Below are 23759 nucleotides of genomic sequence, written 5' to 3' on the forward strand. Positions count from 1 at the left end.
TTGAAAAAAGCAAACAATATAGTGACAACACTGATAAAGGTTGCCACTTAGCGATTAAAGATAACAAACTATATAGAATCACTGATAAAGGTGAGCAACTAGTACTCCCGGTAAGCCTTAGGGAGAAAGTGCTTAAAATGGGACATTCAGATCCCTGGGCAGGCCACTTCGGGCAAGCTAAAACATTCAGCCGCATAGCATACAGATTTTACTGGCCAGGTCAGTATGCAGATGTGATTAAATACTGCAATAATTGCCCGGAATGTCAACTCACTGCAACTCTAAAAAAGTCGGACAAGGTGCCTATGGTGAGCATGCCTATAATAGACATACCATTCTCTCGCATAGCAATGGACGTAGTAGGGCCGTTACCTAGAACAAAAAACGGAAACCGTTACATTTTAGTAATATGCGACTATGCGACAAAATATCCAGAGGCTTTTGCCCTCAAAAACATTAAAACTTGTCAAATTGTCAATGCTCTGATACAACTTATTTCAAGAGTAGGGATCCCGAAAGAGATATTGACAGACAGGGGCACTAACTTCACTTCAAAACAGATAAAGCAAGTGTACAATCTATTAGGCATTAAAAGTATTCACACCACACCATATCACCCTTAAACTGATGGGTTGACGGAACGTTTCAATAAGACTCTGAAACAAGTTTTACAGAAGGTGACGAACAACAACGGTACAGACTGGGACATGTGGTTACCCTATGTGCTGTTCGCGTATCGTGAAGTACCTTAAGCTTCCACCGGATTTTCCCCGTTTGAACTCCTTTACGGAAGACAGGTGAGAGGTCCGATGGATGTCCTGAAAGAAGCTTGGGAAGGTGAGAAGAGTGAACAGAAACTGAACATTTTAACGTATTGAAGATCAGAGACAAGTTGAGTCAATTGACAAGTACTGTCCATGAAAACATGGAGAAAGCTCAAGAACAGCAAAAACACTGGTATGATAAAGTGGCAAGGAAGAGAATTCTGCAAGTCGGGCAGAAAGTGCTTATTCTACTACCCACCAGTGACACTGGGCTTTTAGCCAAATGGCAGGGGCCATATAAAGTGCAAAGACAAGTCGGAGAAGCTACATATGAACTCCACCTGCCTGACAGACTCCACCTGCCTTGCACAGTGAATCTGGGTAGGCTCCGGACCCACCGCGACCATCCATCCATCCATTATCTGTAACCGCTTATCCAATTTAGGGTCGCGGGGGGTCCAGAGCCTACCTGGAATCATTGGGCGCAAGGCGGGAATACACCCTGGAGGGAACGCCAGTCCTTCACAGGGCAACACAGACACACACATTCACTCACACACTCACACCTACGGACACTTTCGAGTCGCCAATCCACCTGCAACGTGTGTTTTTGGACTGTGGGAGGAAACCGGAGCACCCGGAGGAAACCCACGCGGACACGGGGAGAACACACCAACTCCTCACAGCCCACCGCGACCCTGAACTGGATAAGGGTTACAGACAATGAATGAATAATTACTAATTAATTAAAAAGTCAAATATGCCAAATAAAACACATACAATGCATATTTTTACACCACACAATATACATTTATTGATAAAAATTGTAAAATGAATACAGCAGAATTAGAAAAGAGTTTTAAGAATTAAACACACAGTAAAGCAGTTATTGTATTTGAAAACAATCTACAGCAAACATCAGATAAAACAAATATATTGCAGTGTAAATAAAGATTTTGTTTAATTATTGAGATTGTAGTTGATTTTTAAGTAAAATGTGCAAATTCTCTCAAACCTTCAGACAAAAATACTCCACTTCTTCTATACATTCGTGTACAGTGGCTAGAAAAATGTGATGCTGAAACAGGAGGCTGTTGTCATACACCCTCAGAGTAATGCTGTATTTTCCCTGCTTCAGTGCAGTTTTAGGAGTGAGGACAATTCCAGTTCCTACAGCAAAACAACAATGAACAATAATCTACTACAAAGCAATGTGAACTTTGTAAGAAAAAGGTCAATTAAAGGTTGTGTGTGAGAGCTACTGAAGATAAAACAGGGACAGAAAGGACTATTAGGAATAAGAGACGAAAGGTAATATTTAACTAGTGGTGCTGGGTTGTCCGTTCTGTCACACTACAAATTAATTTGGCCAAAAAATGTGCTTTCAGTTTTAGGACCAAAGAAAAAAGTGCAGATTCCGTTAAACTGAGCAGCCACTGACTGATTTACACAGTGTGGAGCAATTTCACTGTTCCCACGAGTAAGAAAGAAATTGAAAATAGATTCAACAAAGTATAAAGTTAAACATTAAAAGGTCCAAAATGCCAGCACTTAAATACTTTGATTTTTACCTAAAACAGCTCCAGCTCCAAACTCAGAACTCCAGCGCAAAACTGAAACGTATTAAAGCTGACACGGGCTTCCTGTTCAGCAGCTTTTTACTGGAGTTTTCTGATCCACTTTAAACTGTGCAGCAGTTAGATTCTGGAGCAGAGGAATCAGAGTGAAACTGCTGCAGTGTTTGAGGTAGAACACAAAATTCAAATAAATTAAGGCTTGTTACAAAATGAATAGAGAAAATGCTATTCTCTGTTGTTGAGGACAGTGTATTTAGCAGCATGTGATGTAGACCATACTGTACTGTAATATATTTTACACATATTACGCTTGAACTTTAAGATTTTTTTTAAATATTTGTTCTTGTTCTTTAGCTGACCTTGTTTATGTCAAGAAGTCACATAGTAAAGAGCTTACCATTTTTGTCCATCTCGGCCGTCCAGTAGTTCCTACTTTCTCCTTGGAGCTCCACCTTAAACGGAGCAGCAAAACCCGGCCCATCTTTATCCGTCACAGACAGCAGCACTGGAGCTGGCTCCTTACTGCACACTGTGATCATCTTCTCTTCAATAATGGGAGAATTCACAGCAGCCAAATTTATCAGGAGGGTTCCTGTACCAGTGGCTGGAACCTGATCTGTAAATGTGTGAAGTCTGTTAGGAAAAGCTACACCATGTTACTTTGTAAATAGAGAACATTAATCATAGAGTTACCATCGTCCACAGCCAGGATCAGAGCTCTGTATTTTCCATCTTTCACAAAATGTGACTCTCTGTCCATGGGGCTCTTCACTTTGACGACTCCAGTCTCTCCATCAACACTCACCCAACCAGCAGCATCAGCACCTACACGATACCTACAACAAACAGCAGATACACAATCAATATCAGTGCTTCTTTATCTGAGAGTCCAAGAAAACAATTAGGTGTTTTTTGTTTTGCATACCTAAAGGAGCACTAAGTAAGACTTTGTATTTTTACTCCTGGGCTCCCCCTAAAGTTGCACAGTGAAATTCACCCAAAGTAGCACTGCCCCCCCCCCCCCATTATTCAGTGAAGCATCACAATGATTTTGAAGATTTTGAATGATTTTGTAATTTTAGAGTAAATATAGTACCTAGGGTTCCTTTAAAGCTAGCTGTGGGAAACATATAAGTTACAACAAAAACCTACAAGTCAAAAAATCTCCTCAAGTAAAGAAAACAAAAACCAATAAAAGCGAAATATCACACCAAAATAAATGATCTGAAATATTCCCATCACATTTAGAAATAAGGTTATGTTTGAATCTCTTACATCACGGTCTGAGTCCTCGCTGTATCTGGATCAGTGGCGGTGAACACAGTCAGCTGAGAACCAACAGCTGTATCTTCAGGTACAGAAACCTCTTTCATCTGTGGATCAAACACTGGAGCTTCATTCACATCCTGGACGTTCACAGTGACTGTGGCAGTGGACGTGGTCATGGGTTTAGCAAAAGGAACGTCGTTCTCCACAACCACCAACAGAGTGTACTTTGGGTTTGTCTCAAAGTCCAGAGGCTGGAGGAACACAGAAGAAAAGTCAGTGAACTCAAGAATTAAGACGCCCCAGGGTTTATTCAATTGACAATTTGAAGTGGTGTCAGTGCTACCTTAACAGCGGTAATGATGCCCTCCTGTTTGTTTGGTCCTGTGCTAACTTTATAAACTCCACTGGTGTCTCCTTGAATGATCCTGAACTTGGCTGTCCAGGCAGGAGTCTGGGGTTCATCTCCATCAGTCACAGCCATCTTCACCACTACTGCTCCGACAGTATTCTCTGGGACAGACACAGTGTACTGAAAGACAAAAACACACGTCTTAATAAAGAATCACTTTCCTTAGTTTGAACACAACACACAGATATGATTCAGGATTAAAGACAGATTAAATCTTAACCAAAAGTCCAGTCTACTGTGTTATTGTGTGTAAATCATTGTGTGTAATGAAGTGCTTTACCGAGGTCTTCTCAAATTTGGGTGCATTGTCGTTGCTGTCTGTTACTTCAATGAGAACTTTTGCAATGGATGTGCGGCCAGAACCCATCATATCTGCAGCTCGAATCCTCAACTCGTATGCAGAGTAGTTCTGGAAGAATCAAGAGTCATGATCAGGAAATGATTTTATTCCACATCAACTCAGCTTTCACCAGCGACCATCTTAGCCTTTTCTAATGATATATACATTTACTGATCCTGAAGGAGACAGCAGCATCACAGCATTTTTCAGTACATAATAAATATGGCCCTCTCCAGTGTAGGCTCCGAACCCACCACGACCCTGAACCGAATAAGCGCTTAAAGACAATAAATGAATGGATGAATAATACATATGAGAGGGGTATATATATATATATATATATATATATATATATATACACATACATACATGTGAATTATGTGAATTATGCACATGACATTTGCAAAAGCACCCTCAGTAGGTTTTGCACTAAAACATATGAAGTGATAAAATATATAGCAACACAAGTCTATATACACACTCTGTATTTAAATGACATTAAAGTAACACTAGGTAAGATTTGGTATTTTTGCTCCTATGCGCCCCCTAAAGCTGCAGGGTGTAATTCATTTTTACAGCAGTGCCCTGAAATCAACAGAGAGGGGGAGGGAGAGGGCTGATTTCCTACCGTCCTCCAAGTGTTACATAGTGTACTGTCTGCAGTTCTGAGCCATGATTAGCAAAGGCAGAGGCTCTATTCTCCATATTACAGCTCAGTGGAGCATCACAATGACCTTGGAGCTGTAATTTTAAGGTAAAAAAACAACAAGAGTAGCCTAAGTATTTATTAGTAACCGGTCCTTCACAGGGCGACACACACACTCACACTCACACCTACAGACACATTTGAGTCGCCAACCCACCTACCGTCATGTGTTTTTGGACTGTGGGAGGAAACCGTAGCACTCGGAGGAAACTCACACGGACACAGGGAGAACACACCACACTCCTCACAGATAGACACACGGAGGAATGCAATAAGTTTTGAGAAAGTGAAACTATCATTAAAAATATTATTACTAGAAACCACAGTGACCAGAGTAGTCAGCTCTGAGAGCAGAAATAAACTGAAACTTTGACAGAAGCAGGAAAGGTAAAAAATAACCGGGTAAAATGAGTGCATATAAATAACAAACTATAAACTACTACAAACTACTGTATATAATCTACTAGCTATGCTTCCTCAGTGGACATCAATGTGCTTTTATATGTCGTGCTGGAGAAGAGCCTCACCTCTCTGTCCAGTCCATCAGCGCTGACTCTAATCGCTCCAGTCACAGGATTAATGTTGAACATGTTTGGATTCGGCTCTACCGGATTCTGACTGAAGATGTAGTATCTGATATCAGCATTTTCTGTGTTGGGGTCGTCTGCATCAGTGGCTGTGACCTTCATGAACTCATGTCCTGCACAGAAAGTAATAATGACAATCAAACATTAAACAAGCCACAGAGAAATACAGATCCACACTAAACTCTATGAATAATTATGAAACCTACCTGTACAACATAAATTAAACATAAATTAAACATAAATTAAACTACCGATTGGTGTAGCTTCAGGAACACGGACTTTGTAAATGGATCGTGTGAAAACTGGTACATTATCATTCACATCAATCATGTTGATAATAAATTTAATGGGAGCTTCTCCTTCTCCTTTTGCTGCCACAGCGTGAGCTTGAAGCTGAAATTGGCAGAAACAAACCATACAAACCATGTGAAAAGGACAGTGCCTATACGTGTTGCTTTAACAAACATTTCTTTAGTGATTTCTGACGCTAACTTTTAGACGCTTACAGTCGCAGAATCAAAAACTCTTACCACATATTTATTTTTGAATTCTCTGTCTACAGGCTTTGTGACGTAGAGCCAGCCAGTGTCTCTGTTGATGGTGAAAAGTCCCACTGGGGGCCGGTCTGCTCCTTCTCCAGTGATGCTGTATGTGATATTAACTTCTTCAGACTTATTAGATTTGATCTGGACACAGAAACAATTGTGTAAATTTGGTATAAAATAAAACAGACAGAGAGGTATTTCTAAATTGAGTTAGAGATCAGTTCTACAAACCTGCACCAACGCTTTGGGGAAAGGTCCGTTGTCATTCTCTGGGAAGTTGATTGGTGGAATCACCCACTCTCTCTTTCTCCTCTTTAACCCCATAGAAGACTCTGGAAACTGCAGAACCTGAACGTCTTGGTAGAACCCTGTTTATAAATAATAAACAGAAAAGGAAAAGGAAAACAACCTAGTAATTTCACAACCGGTGTTATATTAACGGATTTATATTGGTCTGGTGTTGGTTAAATATTCATTCATTCATTGCCTATGAACTTTATTCCAGTTCAGGTTCCTGGTGGATGCAAAGCCTACCTAGAATCATTGGGTGCAATGCAGGAACACACCCTGGAGGCGGCGTCAGTCCTTCACAGGGTGACACAAACTCACACATTCACTCACACCTACAGACACTTTTGAGTCACCGATCCACCTACCAACGTGTGTTTTATAGAGCAGTGGAGGAAACTGGAGCAACGGGAAGAAACCCACGCGGACACGGAGAACACACCACACTCCTCACAGACAGTCACCCGGAGCGGAACTCGAACCCACAACCTCCAGGTCCCTGGAGCCGTGACCGAGACACTATCTGCTGCACCCCGTGCTGTCCGTAATAAAGTTAGTGTAATAATATTAACACAATCTGCAGGTGTCTGTATTTTTTTTTTTTTTTTGCATTAGTTACATATTTTAAAGGCTCATATCATGCACTAAGCAAAGCCAGAAGGACATTAAAAATCATATTACACTCTGCAGTCATCACTGACCAACAGCTTTAGTTTAAATTCAGAAACATGAAGAAGTTCAGAGGCTTTAATCTGTGTGGTTCAGTCTGTGAGTTCCTGTCTGACAATTTTTTACCTTTTTTTCCTAACCACAGATTGCCTTATTCTGTGAATTTAAAACCACAGGAAACAGGAACTGCAGCTTTGCAACACAGTATAAGCAGTAAAATAAAAAAAGTTTTACACCTACAACAGCCTGGGCTGCTTTTTCAGGGTCAGGTCCCGTGTCGCTCGGCCGTGGTGATGAAGCCTCTGGGCACTAGCCCTAGCACAAGGACAAGGATTTATATAGAAACTCAACCTTATAAACCTGTTAACATTAAAGTATTGTTTTAAATGAGCAGTTTAATTATACTCACCTGGAGCATAACCAGGGGGACGCTAAAGATCATCTCACACTCTGCAGCTATCACTGACCAACAGGTTTGAAATTTAAATTCAGAAACATTCAAAAAGCTCATAAGATGTGTGTTTTTTTTAAAACTGAAAACCACAGTTACTTGCTGAGTTTAAAACCACAGGTAAGAACTGTCTCTACTGTCCAGGGAAGGCATTCAGCAACAAAAGCCTTAGTGAAGTCAGGAAGGTAAATCATCATCACTCCACCTCACCCCCAATCCCCTGATCATCCCTAAGTATTGAATGGAGGACAATCATTCCAGAGAATCCAACACCACTTCTCCACTACCAGCCTTTAACTGGCATCAGACTTTTATCTGCCTCTGAGAGTCCTACTCTATTGGCAACACTTATCTACAGGGTCTGGACAAGCTCTGTGTGCATTTGCACATCTGTGTCAACAATGGCTCAAAATTAAAGTAAACATTTGGACATACAGCGTATATACGATGATTAAAAAAACACTACATAATATATTTACCTTAGAATCACAGCTTCAATAACATTGTGATGCTCCACTGAGCTGGAATAGAGAGAATAGAGCCTCTGTCTTTGCTATTTTGTAAAGTGCTGTAAAAATGAATTACACTAGGGGGCGACACAGGAGAAAAACCCCAAATCTAATCCAGTGTCCAGTAAAGACAACTCTAACCATTAGGCCATGGTCAGCTCCACACGTCGAACAAGACATTCATTGCATTGTATTTGCATTGTTCTTAATCTGTGAATACTGCTCCAGACCACTCAGATGTTTATAGCCTGATCATCCTTGTGCATAACCATTTGCAGGATCCTGAAGTTAGTACCATATTAAACACTCAGTGACTATTTTTTGTCTAGGGAGCTGATATTTCTTGTAACTTTTTTTAAATGTACTTCTGCACCTCCCCTCCTCATCAATTATTGTCAGTTCTAATGCTTTACATATTCTACTCTGACACTGGAAACCTATTTTGATTCAGATATTAGTGACTGGTGCCTCAGAATAAAAGAATTGAAAAAAACCAAATCTGAGAAGAAAAAAAAGAGTAATTTTATTGTTCAGTGAAACCTACCTGTAAGTTTTTAAAATGACTGATTACTAATTAGGGGCGGCACGGTGGTGCAGCAGGTAGTGTCTCTGTCACAGCTCCAGGGACCTGGAGGTTGTGGGTTTGAGTCCCACTCCAGGTGACTGTTGGTGAGGAGTGTGGTGTGTTCTCCCTGTGTCCGCGTGGGTTTCCTCCCACGGTCCAAAAACACACTTTGGTAGGTTGATTGATGATTGAAAAGTCTGTAACCTTTATCCGGTTCAGAGTCACGGTAGGTCTGGGGCCCACCTGGAATCACTTGGTGCAAGGCAGGAATACACCCTGGAGGGGGCACCTGTTCTTCACAGGGCAACACACATTCACTCGCACACTCACACCTACAGACACTTTTTAGTCACCAATCCACCTACCAACGTGTGTTTTTTTGGACTGTGGGAGGAAATTGGAGCACCCAGAGGAACCCCACGTAGACACGGAGAACACACCACACTCCTCACAGACGGTCACCCGGAGCGGGACTCAAACCCACAACCTCCAGGTCCCTGGAGCTGTGACAGAGACACTACCTGCTGCACCACTGTGCTGCCCTTACAGCAAACAATCAGATAAATCTGAAACATATTGCAGTGTAAATACAGAATTAAACACAAATTAAATGTAAACTTGAAATTTTTAATCTGACAATTTGTGTATTTTCCTTCTTATTGCTTCAAAGAAATTAAGATGAAGCTGAAGTTTGTTATTGGGTTTTAAGTAAAACATGCAACTTCTTAACCCTTCAGACAAAAATACTCCACTTCTCCTATGCACTCATATACAGCTGCTAGAACAGTGTGGTCCTGATACAGGAGGCCGTTGTCATACACCCTCAGAACAATGTTGTATTCTCCCTGCTCCAGTGCAGTGTTAGGACTGAGGACAATTCCAGTTCCTACAGCAAAACAACATTGAACAATAATCCATTACAAAGAAATTTAAACATTGTGAGAAAAGTAGGATTACAACAAAGTGAAATGTAGGATGCTGTCATAATGGGGGTGTGCACAAGTGGCCAAGGAGTAATGGAAGGAGGTATATGCAGGAGAGATTTATTAACAACAAACAAAAGGTAACTAGACAGAGGCAAGCTAACACTAAACACAAAACATTAAACAAGGCTAAACACTAAAAGTTAGATACTAAACAAAGCAAAACACTAAACAAAGCTAAAAACTGAACAAGGAATCTAAACACAAATCTAGACTAAATATTGAGCAATGCTAAACCATTAACATAAAGCAAACATACATTGTTACATTCAGTGACACACACAACAGGAAACACTGACAAGGACTATATAAAGACAGCACAAACAAGAAACACCTGGACACTAATCAAGACACGTGACACTAGAAACACATGGGAAAGGTATCACATGACCAGGAAACAAGCAGGAAGCAGACATGAGACAGAGGCAAACAGTCACATGACAAGGGGAGCATAAGCAAGGAACAAAACCATTTATAATATATTCAACAAATTATAATATAAGACGTTATTAGGGGGTTCAAAACCCCAGAATATTAATTCTTTGATTTCTTTCTGAAACAGAGCATCATGCTCCAAACCCTAATGTAAGATTAAAAAGAAAGTTAAAAGTGTTTTCCTGAGATTAAGTTCCACATTATTTATATTTTTCTGCTTTAACCCTTTGAGGTCGGCTAAATTGAAATTCCACATAAACACGTATATAACTCTGCGAGATTTTATCCTAAAAAAAAATACAACATACCTCGGAAACCTTGAAGGGTCTACTTTCCAACTATATACAGGATGAAACGATATATATATTTATATTCTTGTGAGAGAAGCGTAAACAACAACCGGCACATTTTTGAGGCACAAGCTTTTTTGTTCCGCCCATAGACGCGTTCTGCCATTCATATGTTGACACTATGGTAATTCGGCAGCTGCTAGTGGAGGATCATTGGCTGATAATTTGCATGAAAACGCCCAAACACAGAGCACATGTCGCGGAATTGTTTACGTGGAGCTTCGTCATGTCGCACTCACGGGAGCTGCGGAGGAGAGCTTTGTTCTGGAAAATGAAGAGAATTTCAGCTCATCTGACGAAAGCGGGGAGGACAGTGACGAAGAAAGATTTATTGTGAGATGCGGATTGATCCGAAGGAGGGTTTTTGTGATAGGTAAGTGAAATATTTCCTTTCAAATGAAACAAACCCACGCTTCGCGCTTACTGTGTACACTCCGCGAATTCCGGATAAATTAAAACAAAGAATAAATTAAATAAGTATTACTTTGTATATGAAAGCATAAATTAATGTAAAAAAAAACCCTGCTGTTGTGTAAACGGGACATTCAAGTGTAGCCTGTTGCTAATCTGAGTGCATGCTGAGAGTGCTAACATTAGCATGCGAGGCTCCAGTACCATAAGTGTGGCTTATGGCTGTATATGTTTAGCCTAGTGTGGTAATGTCATGTGTAAATGGCCTGTGTGAATGTGATAGTGTCATCCTATGTAGCTTGTTATGCTATGTACTGCTATACATAGGTCATATGTAAGTACTGTATTTGAAATACAAGTAATTATTAGTTGTAGTGACTGTTGGCATGTATAGATCATCTTTGTAACTGCTCAGAATCTCACATTTCTTATTATTTTTCTTTCAGAAATGTGGAAAATACTCCACCTCCAAGCAAAGACGACGGCGTCAACCAAGTCTGCAACCACCAACGTGTAAACACATGGTCCTTCCACATCTGCTCTGTAAGTTTAGCATTTTGCATTACACAACTCAGCACAAAACTTTGAAGTGGTACAGAAAACTGTTTCTTCACTTCTTGGACATTGCTGCTACCAATGCCGACATTCTCCACAACAACTTATGCAACAGGACAGCCTGACCCACAAGGCATTCATGGAAGAGCAGTATGACTATCTTTAGTATATTATCACTATGTTTACATGTGAACACATTTTCCATTTATTTTATTTCATGCCAGTTATTTATTTTTTTGTTTTTATTGCTTGTTTAGTTCTCTTTTTTTGAAATAAACTGTGATAAACTCTGCCTCTGGTCTCTTCTCTTTTGACAGCTGTGGCAGTGACAGCTAATGGGCCATTCATTAGGCAGTGGGGTGGGGACCTCGCACCTCGGTTTTCGCACCTATCTTCATACATATGCAACGTAGGAGCCAGTGACTGAGAAAAACAGAGTGTCACCTCACATTTGTTATGTCCTAAGTATAAAATTACATACAATTTATGAAAAGTAGAATCAGCAGTGTGTTGCCAAGACCCGTGTTCACAAAGTTTTGACCTCAAAGGTCCCGGTGAGAAATGTTTAGAATGTGTTTTTTCACAGTATATCAGCACTTCTGAAAATAGGTTTTTGGAAAGTCTAAGTTTAGAGTAAATTTAATCAAAATGTAGATGTATGACACTCTTACTGATTCAACACTGTTGTTGCAGAGATAGTTCTGAAAAATGCATGTGTAACACTTTGAAATGATTTTTTCTCAGATGCGTACAATTTGTAAAACAATCAAGGCATGTCAGACTACACCAGGGTGTCTGAAAACCCCTCAGACTCCAGGGGGTTAACTGATTCAGTTAAAAACTGGGGAAGAGGAGCCAAAGTGTATGTTCTTACAAATGCACGTAAGCTTTAATTAAAAAAAAAAAATAGAAAAAATAAAGCATAAAGTATTTATTGGAACATACTGTAGCCCATGTCGAACTGTAATTAATATATTTTATATATGTTTTATGTTTGAACTTGTGCTGAGTTAATTTTGGATGTTTGTTTATATTTTTCACATGACTTTGTTCTTAAATTCAATTTTGTTTTTGTCAAGAAGTCACTTAATAAACAGCTTACCATTTTTGTCCATCTCGGCCCTCCAGTGGTCCCTACTTTCTCCTTGGAGCTCCACCTTAAATGGAGCAGCAAAACCAGTCCCATCTTTATCCGTCACAGACAGCAGCACTGGAGCTGGCTCCTTACTGCACACTGTGATCATCTTCTCTTCAATAACGGGAACGTTATCATTCATATCCCCCACATTTATCAGGAGGGTTCCTGTACCAGTGGCTGGAACCTGATCTGTAAATGTGTGGAGTCTATTAGAAAAAGCTACAGCATGTTATTTTGTAAATAAAGAAATAAGACAAAGCATTACCATCGTCCACAGCCAGGATCAGAGCTCTGTATTTTCCATCTTTCACAAAGAATGGAAAAATCTTTCTGTCCATGGGGCTCTTCACTTTGACGACTCCATTCTCTCCATCAACACTCAGCCAACCAGCAGCATCAGCACCTACACGATACCTACAACAAACAGCAGATACACAGTTAATATCAGTGCATCTTTATCTGAGAGATACTCCAAGAAAACAAGCAGGCTTTTTAAGTCTTAAAGGAACATTATATAATTTTGTCACTTTAGGCTCGGCACTGCTGAAACAGCACTATGTAAGTTCTGGAGGGCAGGGAACAACCCCCAATCAAACAAAAATAGCTGTACAAAACATATTTACTTATAACAAGAATCTACAAGTTAAAAATGATGATTTATCACAGCAGAATAAATGATCTGAATGATATGTCCATCACATTTAGTAATAAGGGATATACTTAGTGGCTCTTACGTCACGGTCTGAGCCCTCGCTGTGTCTGGATCAGTGGCGGTGAACACAGTCAGCTGAGAACCAACAGCTGCATCTTCAGGTACAGAAACCTCTTTCACCTCTGGATCAAACACTGGATCTTCATTCACATCCAGGACATTCACAGTGACTGTGGCAGTGGACGTGGGCATGGGTTTAGCAAAAGGAACGTTGTTCTCCACAGCCACCAACAGAGTGTACTTTGGGTTTGTCTCAAAGTCCAGAGGCTGGAGGAACACAGAAGAAAAGTCAGTGAACTCAAGAAATAAGACGCCCCAGGGTTTATTCAACTGACAGTTTGAAGTGGTGTCAATGCTACCTTAACAGTGGTAATGATGCCCTCCTGTTTGTTTGGTCCTGTGCTAACGTTAAAAACTCGACCCTGGTTGCCTCGAATGATCCTGAACTTGGCTGTCCAGGCAGTGGACTGAGGTTCATCTCCATCAGTCACCGCCATCTTCACCACTACAGCTCCCACTGTATTCTCTGGGACAGACACAGTGTACTGAAAGACAAAAACACACGTCTTAATAAAGAATCACTTTCCTTAGTTTGAACACAACACACTGAGATATGATTCAGGATTAAACTACATTTAAATCTAAACCTGTAAGTTCAGTCAGTTTTCTGTAAACCATAGTATTCAGTGAAGTGCTTTACCGAGGTCTTCTCAAATTTGGGAGCATTGTCGTTGCTGTCAGTTACAGTAATGATAGCTTTTGCAAACGCTGTGAGGCCAGTACCCATCCAATATGCAGCTTGAATCTCCAGGGTGTATTCAGGATATTTCTGGAAGAATCAAGAGTCATGGTCAGGAAATTATTTTATTCCACATCACCTCAGCTTTCACCAGCGACCATCTTAGTCTTTTCTAATAATATATACATTTATTGATCCTGAAGGAGACAGCAGCATCACAGCTCTATACATACTGCACAAGAGAACACCTACATTAATCAAAATAACTAGGGCAGTGTTGCAAAAGTGTGCCACAGACATACACACTATTTTCCATTACGGAAGAAATATGGCCCCCTCCAGGGTAGGTATATCCCGCCTTGCGCCCAGTGATTCTGGGTAGGCTCCGGACCCACCGCCACCCTGAACCGAATAAGCGCTTAAAGACAATAAATGAATGAATGAATGATAAATATGAGAAGTGTATATATACACATGTGAATTATCCACATTTAAATGACATTAAAGGAACACTAGGTAAGATTTGGTATTTTTGCTCCTATGCGCCCCCTAAAGCTGCAGGGTGTAATTCATTTTTACAGCAGTGCCCTGAAATCAACAGAGAGGGGGAGGGAGGGGGCTGATTTCCTACCGTCCTCCAAGTGTTACATAGTGTACTGTCTGCAGTTCTGAGCCACAATTAGCAAAGGCAGAGGCTCTATTCTCCATATTACAGCTCAGTGGCGCATCACAATGACTTTGGAGCTGTAATTTTAAGGTAAAAAGACAACAAGAGCAGCCTAAGTATTTATTAGTAACCAGTCCTTCGCAGGGTGACACACACTCTCACACTCACACCTATGGACACTTTTGAGTCGCCAAACCCACCTACCAACATGTGTTTTTGGACTGTGGGAGGAAACCAGAGCACCCGGAGGAAACCCACACGGACACAGAGAGAACACACCACACTCCTCAGAGACTCCTCCCGGAAGAATGCAGTACGTTTTGAGAAAGTGAAACTATCATTAAAAATATTATTACTAGAAACCACAGTGACCAGAGTGATCAGCTCTGAGAGCAGAAATAAACTGAAACTTTGACAGAAGCAGGAAAGGTAAAAAATAACAGGGCAAAATGAGTGCATATAAATAACATAAACTATACACTACTACAAATTACTGTATATAAACTACTAGCTATGCTTCCTCAGTGGACATCATTGTGCTTTTATAAGTCGTGCTGGAGAAGAGCCTCACCTCTCTGTCCAGTCCATCAGCGCTGACTCTAATCGCTCCAGTCACAGGATTAATGTTGAACATGTTTGGATTCGGCTTTACTGGATTCTGACTGAAGATGGAGTATCTGATATCAGCATTTTCTGTGTTGGGGTCGTCTGCATCAGTGGCTGTGACCTTCATGAACTCATGTCCTGCACAGAAAGTAATAATGACAATCAAACATTAAACAAGCCACAGAGAAATACAGATCCACACTAAACTCTATGAAAAATTATACAGTCTATTTGTACAACATAAATTAAAGATAAATTAAACTACCGATTGATGAAACTTCTGGAACACTGCCAAGGAAAGTGTCTTGGGTAAAGACTGGTTTGTTATCATTCATATCAATCACATTGACAATAAACTCCATGGAAGCTTCCCATTCTTCTTCTGCTGCCACAGCGTGAGCTTGAAGCTGAAGTTTGGCAGAAAACATACAGACCTTGTTAAATTTAAAATGCCTAGACAGACTGTTTTAATATAAGTCCCTTTAGTGTTTTCTCAAACGAACATTTAGACTCTTACATCAGCAGAACCAAAATCTCTCACCACATATTTATCTTTGATCTCTCGGTCTAGAGGTGCTGTGACGTAGAGCCAGCCAGTGTTTCTGTTGACGGTGAAAAGTCCCACTGGGGGCAGGTCTGCTCCTTCTCCAGTGATGCTGTATGTGATCTTAACTTCTTCAGACTTATTAGATTTGATCTGGAAACAAAAACAATTTGGTATAAAATAAAACAGACAGAGAGGTATTTCTAAATTGAGTTACAGATCAGTTCTACAAACCTGCACCAACGCTTTGGGGAAAGGTCCTCTACTGTTCTCTAGGAAGTTGATCGGTGGAATCACCCACTCTCTCTTTCTCCTCTTTAACCCCATAGAAGACTCTGGAAACTGTAGAACTGGAACGTCTTGGTAGAAATCTTTTTATAAATAGAAAAGCAATAAACACACACACACAAACACACACACACACACACACACACACACACACACACATATATATATATATATGTGTGTTGTGTCTGTTTGAACAAGTAGAAACATCAAAAACATTAAACAAACAGGAAAGGCTTTGTACCTGCAATAGTCTGGGCTACTTTTTCAGGGTCAGGATCCATTTTGCTCAGCCGTGGTGATGATTCAGCTTCTGGGCTCAAAGTCTGTCGTTAGAAACAAGATTTATTAAATCTCTTAATATGTGAGTACTGTTTTAAATATGGAGTGCAATTCTACATTTCAAATTTTACTGCCCTTCTACTTGCATCATACTCACCATTATTCTCACCATTATTCTCACCATTATACTCACCATTATTCTCACCATTATACTCACCATTATTCTCACCATTATACTCACCATTATTCTCACCATTATACTCACCATTATTCTCACCATTATACTCACCATTATTCTCACCGTTATTCTCACCATTATACTCACCATTATTCTAACCATTATACTCACCATTATTCTCACCATTATTCTCACCGTTATACTCACCATTATTCTCACCATTATTCTCACCATTATTCTCACCATTATCCTCACCATTATTCTCACCATTATCCTCACCATTATTCTCACCATTATTCTCACCATTATACTCACCATTATTCTCACCGTTATTCTCACCATTATACTCACCATTATTCTAACCATTATACTCACCATTATTCTCACCATTATTCTCACCATTATTCTCACCGTTATACTCACCATTATTCTCACCATTATTCTCACCATTATTCTCACCATTATCCTCACCATTATTCTCACCATTATCCTCACCATTATTCTCACCATTATTCTCACCATTATACTCACCATTATTCTCACCATTATACTCAACATTATACTCACCATTATACTCATCTGGAGCAAAACCAGTAAGATGTTAAAGAACATCTTGTACTCTACATTCATCACAGACCAAGAGGTTTGTTAAAATTCAGTAACATCAGGAAGCTCAAAGGCTTTTGTCTGTGTGGTTAGGTCTGTGAGATCCTGTCTGAAACTGTTTCTTTAAGCATAAATATATTTTTGAATTTCAGTTACTGTGCTGAGTTCAAAACCAAAAGAAGAACTGCAGTTTTGTATGTAGTTAAAACATGCACAAAGTTCATGTAGCGAATTATAGTTTCTTGCAAGTACTTTCGATTCATTAAAGTTCTTTCTAAACATGGTTATTATGCCCTGTGAAGGACTGCCGCCCCCTTCAGGGTGTGTTCCGGGTAGGCTGCAGACTCACCGTGACCCTGAACTGGAAAATAACAGTAAACAATAATCCATTACAAAGGGGAAAGAATGAGAACTTTGTAACAAAAAAAAAAAGTAGGGATTCAATTAAACTTAGCGAGGCAGGTGAATGATGTCATCAATGTGGATCAATTTCAATGAACACTTACAGACAATGAATGAATAAATGAATGGATGGATGGTTATTATGGAAAATACCTCAACGACTGAGCAATTAGCAGCGCCTTGCCCAAGGGGTCCTCAGCTGTGGACTGAGGGAGGACAGTGCTGTTTTCCTGCCATTTGTGGGAGTTGAACTAGTGACCTACCCCTCCCAAGCCCACTTCTATAACCTCTTGGTAGTTTATAAAAAAAAAATAAAAATAAAAATAAACAAACATATATATATATATATACACATATAAGTATAAAATCATCATCATCATCATTTTCTTCTCCGCTTCTTCATTTCAGGGTCGCGGTGTAAGTATAAAATGTATAAATTAATATAAAAAAACAAATCCCATTCATTAACAGACATAAAATATTCTTATATATCTACAACATATATCTAATCAAAACCTTTGTAAGTTTGTGAGTTTTTTCAACTTATGTTTTATGCTTTTTAAAAGTTCTCAGATTAATAACACAAGCTAATGTCTAACAGTGGTTTAACATATTTTAGCTTATATAAGATAATGTGGTTTTAGTTGGTCTGGGGATGGATTAGCTGGTTAATGTTGGTCTGGTGCAAAATAAATGTTATAAAATATATTTTAGATTTTAGGAAATCATCCAAATTCTTTTTTAATTTAAATCATTTGGTATTTTTGCAGGACCGCCTAGAAGAGATATTTTCTCTTACTGACTGACTGACTGACTGACTCCTGCACAATAAATTCACCAGTGTTAAATCAACACACGGTCAGGGTAATAATTTAACACTCTCAGTGTTATGTTAACATTAATAGTGTTGATTTATCACTGGTGAATTTATTGTGTAATGAAATGCGTATGCGGACACTTTTGAGTCACCAATCCACCTACCAACGTGTGTTTTTGGACTGTGGGAGGAAACCAGAGCAGTGTGGTGTGTTCTCCCTGTGTCTGCATGGGTTTCCTCCGGGTGACTCTCTGTGAGGAGTGTGGTGTGTTCTCCCTGTGTCTGCGTGGGTTTCCTCCGGGTGACTGTCTGCGAGGAGTGTGGTGTGTTCTCCCTGTGTCTGCGTGGGTTTCCTCCAGGTGACTGTCTGTGAGGAGTGTGGTGTGTTCTCCCTTTGTCTGCGTGGGTTTCCCCGCCCAGTGATTCTGGGTAGGCTCTGGACTCACTGCGACCCTGAACTGGGTAAGGGTTACAGCCAGTCGCCATTCCACCTACCAATGTGTGTTTTTGGAGCGTGGGAGGAAACCTACAAGGACAAAGAGTAAACACACCACACTCTTCACATCACAGACAGTCACCTGGAGCGGGACTCAAACCCACAACCTCCAGGTCCCTGGATCTGTGACAGAGACACTACCTGCTGCACCACCGTGCTGCCCAATTTATATCACAATGTATTTCTTAATTTTTGTCAATATAAACAACATTATAACCACAGAAAACTGCCAAGAAATCACAATGAGGGAAAAGGGGTTTGTACATTACAGACTGTAGTTGGGTCCCAGAGGGACTTATTTGTCCAGGAAAGCCATGAGGAGATAACACTGCCCATAAATATATTTAATAACACTAATACATGTATTTACAGTGTTTACTATAAGAGTAATACCAAATGTTAGCCTTTTTAACAATAATTATCAAAATATGAAAGTTGAAACTCCTCTGTCCTCTGGCAATATCACTTACCCTCCCTCATTTATGTATTTACACACACTTATTTTCTTAATTCCGCACTCTTAAGTCTATTTCATATGAACTGACTTACTCTACTATTGTGTGTGTGTGTGTAAAGTGCATTTGGATTGCGTTACACATGTGCAATTAAAATAAAGGAATCCTATCTTAACACGTCTTATCCCTCTGTTTCTGTTAAGATTTTGCTGCACAGACACTAAAATCCTGCCAGCTTTACATTTGAGGTGGTCACTGACTGCTTTTACAGCATTTTGTGGCGGATATGAGCAAGTGTAGTGAGAAATTTATACCAGCAACTGCCCGTGCTCCTTCTTCAGGGTCAGGTCCCTTGTTGCTCAGCGGCGACAGAGTTTTGAGGCTCAAGGCCTGGAAAAATGGAACATGTACAAAAGCATTTTATATAAAACATATATAGAAAGGCATCATTAGAAAATCTTTAAATATGAAAGCTTAAATCTTAAATATACACTAGTCTTAGTCTTAAATATACACTGAAATTCTCTATTTCTCACATTAAACTCACCTGGAGCAACACCAGAAGGAGTTTAAAGATCATTTTTCAAAGGATTTGGTTTGATATCAGACACATCTAGAAGCACCCGGGCTGTAGCATGCGTTGGTTTGTTTGTGAGCTCTTGTCTGAAACTTCTCTTTTTCTTTCTCAGTCTCAGTTTGTCCGCGGAGATGAAAAACCACGTGTAAAAACTGCAGCTTGGTAAATAGAATAAAACTGCAGAAACATCAACCTTCTGAAAACATATTGCCATTGATAAATCTGTAACATGTTAATGTCAGGTGTATTATATACTCATTAATTACTCACTCAGGGCACAGTTCAGATCAGAAATATTTTTATTAATTTTGTTTATTCAGAGAAACAATCAAAGAGAAATGATGTGTGACTTATTTTCATATTCATGTTTTATTCAAAATACAAATCAGGGTTCTTACAAACAGGTTTTTTCAGAATTAGACCCCCACAGAGCAGGTGTGATGTGGTGGTGGATCATTCTCAGTGCTGCAGTGACACTGACGTGGTGGTGGTGTGTTAGTGTGTGTTGTGCTGGTGTAGAGTGGATCAGACACAGCAGTGCTGCTGGAGTTTATAACACAGACACTGCTGTGTCTGAGCCACTTGCTCCAGCACAACACACACTAACACACCAACCCAACGTCAATGTCACTGGATCACTGAGAATGCTTTATCACTCAAATCATATATATCATATGTTCGTGTGTGTGTTACATATAGATGTTCAATCTTTATGTAGTGCAAAGACAATTGTGTATTCTTCTGATATATTTAACTGTTTGTCATTCCTCATGTCTCAGCTCCTCCCTCAATTAGAGGAAGATGCTAAATGTGTGTTTCCTCACTTCATTTTCACTTTCATCACCTGTTATCAGCCTTCACAGATCTATCAGTTTTACACATTCCTTCCCCAATATTTTCTGACTTTTCACAGAAACACATTTTCGTTAAAGTCAACACATCACATTTTTATTAAGTTTCATCTGTGGTTCCCTCACAGTAATTTAATAAAGGTTCTTTCTAATTTTCCAGGAGAAACATGATCACTCCACGGTGTAAGAAATGGAAACATTAGGAACATTTTGTGTTTTAATATTCACATATACAATCGATATTTCATCTGGCTCCACTACGTTCAGAACATTCACAGTGACGGTGGCAGTGGAAGTGGGCAGAGGTTGGCTAAAAGGAATGTCATTCTCCACAATCAGCAGCAGAGTGTACTGCTTCTCCTGCTCAAAGTCCAGTGGCTGAGTGGGAAAAAGAAAACATACACAAAATTTACAACAAGAACAGAGTTCAGACAGAGAGAGAGAGAGAGAGAGAGAGAGAGAGAGAGAGAGAGAGAGAGAGAGAGAGAGAGATCAGCTATAACATTAAGAATACTTCCTTATTTCTACACTCTCTGTCCATTATCCCATCTCCACTGACCACACAGGAGCACTTTGTAGTTCTATAATTACAGAGTGTAGTCCATTTGTTGCTCTGTATGCTTTATTTACCCCCTTTTACTCCATTCTTTATCAGGACCCCCACAGAGCAGGTGTGATATGGTGGTGGATCATTCTCATGTTAGTGTGTGTTGTGCTGGTGTAGAGTGGATCAGACACATCAGTGCTGCTGGAGTTTTTAAACCCCTGTTTGTCACTGCTGAGACTGAGTGAGATTGTATAAAAATGAATCATGGAAAATACACCAATGTATTGGAAGTGGAATACCACTAGCAGTGGAATACCCCTCCAGGATGTATTCCTCCAGGATGATTCCCGGTAGGCTCTGGACCCACCGTGACCCTGAACTGGATAAGGGTTACAGATAAAGAATGAATACATTTCATTTCATTTCATTTAATTCTCTGCTGCATATTTCTGTGTGTTGTTGAAACAATGCTCTTAATGTTCCCAATTCTCTGCTGTAGAAATTACAGAGAATTCTGGGACAGTGCCTTTTTACAGAAGCATATTGTATATCATTAAGGACAGATGTCTGTCGCCTAAGAGTAATATAAAATATTGTGATGAGTATTTTCAGTGAGAAAAGTACTGAATGTGTAAGGAATACAATGTAAGAATGGCCTTTTTTGTCTCCTGAGCTCCCCCTACCTGTTGCTGAGTGCAATTCACGTTTACAATACTGTCACGAAATCAAGTATCATACACATACCTCTCTCTCTCTCTTTCCCTCTCTCTCTCTCTCTCTCTTTCCCTCTCTCTCTTTCCCTCTCTCTCTCTCTCTTTCCCTCTCTCTCTCTCTCTCTCTCTTTCCCTCTCTCTCTCTCTCTCTCTCACACACACACACACACACTCATAAAAATGACTGGTTCTAGAACAGGGGTGGGCAATTATTTTTTCCATGGGGCCACATGAGAAACAGAAAATATTGTGGAGGGCCGGCCAAAAGGCTGATCTCAATTCTGCATAATATTAACTGTACTTCTTTGTAAAAAGCAGTAAATAGCATTGTTTTGACAAGCTGGTAAGAGTATATGTTATAATTAAGCAATGAAAACATGAGGTTGCCTTCCAAAAAATGTAATTTATTCAAGCGAATTTCACAAAACAATGGGAAAGGCAATTAATCACTAAAACGGCATCATAAAAACACGCTAAACATGCAAATAAAGATAAAAAAAGAAGCTTGGTAAAAAAGCCTTGCTGCTTTTGCAGTTTAGCTGGCAAAGCTTCCGATGTCCGCGCCCTTTCAGCATCAGTCACGTTCTTGTATTTCTCCCCGTGTTTCGTCTCGTAATGCCGACTCAAATTGTAGTCCTTAAACACGGCGATCTGCTCCCCGCAAACTAAACACACGGCTTTACCTCTCACTTCAGTAAATAAATACTTAGCAGTCCAATGTTTGTTGAAAACCCTGCATTCGGCATCTACCTTTCTTTTTTGAGCATGAGCAGACATTTCTGAGGGCTAAAGTCGTCTTGTGACTTAGTGACAACGATCAAATCACGCCCATGCCTCAATATACGTTTTGCGTCATCATGTACGTAAATAAAAAACTTCAAAATAAAAGCAATGCAGCTTCAGTCCATGCATCAGGTAAAATAAGAAAATATGTTTATTTTGTCATTTCCAATTAACGTTACACGGGCCGGTCAGAGTCAATCAAAGGGCCGTATGCGGCCCGGGGGCCGTACAATGCCCAGGTTTGTTCTAGGGGCTTCTGCTAATGCGCACTCTCCCTGTATCTCTCTCACAGAGAAACACACATGCACACCCTACTCTCAACCTTACTCTCTCACACACACAGAGTGATGTTTTCATAGGCTGTGAACGGCTCGGGGCTCCGGCTGATGTCGAGCCGTGGTAATGTGTGTAATCAAATAAAATGAAATGATGTTGTTAATGGTTAGAGTTGTCTTTACTGGACACTGGATTAGATTTGGGGTTTTTCTCCTGTGGCGCCCCCTAGTGTAATTCATTTTTACAGCACTTTACAAAATAGCAAAGACAGAGGCTCTATTCTCTCTATTCCAGCTCAGTGGAGCATCACGATGTTATTGAAGCTGTAATTCTAAGGTAAATATATTATGTAGTGTTTTTTAATCATCGTATATACGCTGTATGTCCAAATGTTTGCTTTAATTTTGAGCCATTGCTGACACAAATGTGCAAATGCACACAGAGCTTGTCCAGACCCTGTAGATAAGTGTTGCCAATAGAGTAGGACTCTCAGAGGCAGATAAAAGCCTGATGCCAGTTAAAGGCTGGTAGTGGAGCAGTGGTGTTGGATTCTCTGGAATGATTGTCCTCCATTCAATTCTTAGGGATGATCAGGGGATTGGGGGTGAGGTGGAGCGATGATGATTTACCTTCCTGACTTCACTAAGGCTTTTGTTGCTGAATGCCTTCCCT

General features: G+C 40.0%; 1 protein-coding gene across 1 annotated transcript in view; it reads right to left on the bottom strand.

Annotated features, from left to right (window-relative positions):
- LOC136678475 (uncharacterized) overlaps positions 1 to 23759 on the bottom strand; it is a 59592-nt gene that overhangs the window by 12057 nt on the left and 23776 nt on the right. Inside the window, exons 3-22 of the mRNA XM_066656528.1 lie at positions 16054 to 16125; positions 15817 to 15972; positions 15541 to 15682; positions 15241 to 15413; positions 13964 to 14092; positions 13623 to 13808; positions 13286 to 13530; positions 12817 to 12965; positions 12516 to 12740; positions 9410 to 9565; positions 6429 to 6565; positions 6183 to 6338; positions 5904 to 6045; positions 5593 to 5765; positions 4300 to 4428; positions 3954 to 4139; positions 3617 to 3861; positions 3035 to 3177; positions 2739 to 2957; positions 334 to 372 (exon numbers count right to left, since the gene is read on the bottom strand). Coding sequence (XP_066512625.1) covers positions 334 to 372; positions 2739 to 2957; positions 3035 to 3177; positions 3617 to 3861; positions 3954 to 4139; positions 4300 to 4428; positions 5593 to 5765; positions 5904 to 6045; positions 6183 to 6338; positions 6429 to 6565; positions 9410 to 9565; positions 12516 to 12740; positions 12817 to 12965; positions 13286 to 13530; positions 13623 to 13808; positions 13964 to 14092; positions 15241 to 15413; positions 15541 to 15682; positions 15817 to 15972; positions 16054 to 16125 — 3202 coding nt within the window. The remainder of the gene's footprint in view (positions 1 to 333; positions 373 to 2738; positions 2958 to 3034; positions 3178 to 3616; positions 3862 to 3953; positions 4140 to 4299; positions 4429 to 5592; positions 5766 to 5903; positions 6046 to 6182; positions 6339 to 6428; positions 6566 to 9409; positions 9566 to 12515; positions 12741 to 12816; positions 12966 to 13285; positions 13531 to 13622; positions 13809 to 13963; positions 14093 to 15240; positions 15414 to 15540; positions 15683 to 15816; positions 15973 to 16053; positions 16126 to 23759) is intronic.

The sequence above is a fragment of the Hoplias malabaricus genome, chromosome Y (genome assembly GCF_029633855.1).
Source record: "Hoplias malabaricus isolate fHopMal1 chromosome Y, fHopMal1.hap1, whole genome shotgun sequence".
In the NCBI taxonomy this organism is placed as follows: Eukaryota; Metazoa; Chordata; class Actinopteri; order Characiformes; family Erythrinidae; genus Hoplias; species Hoplias malabaricus.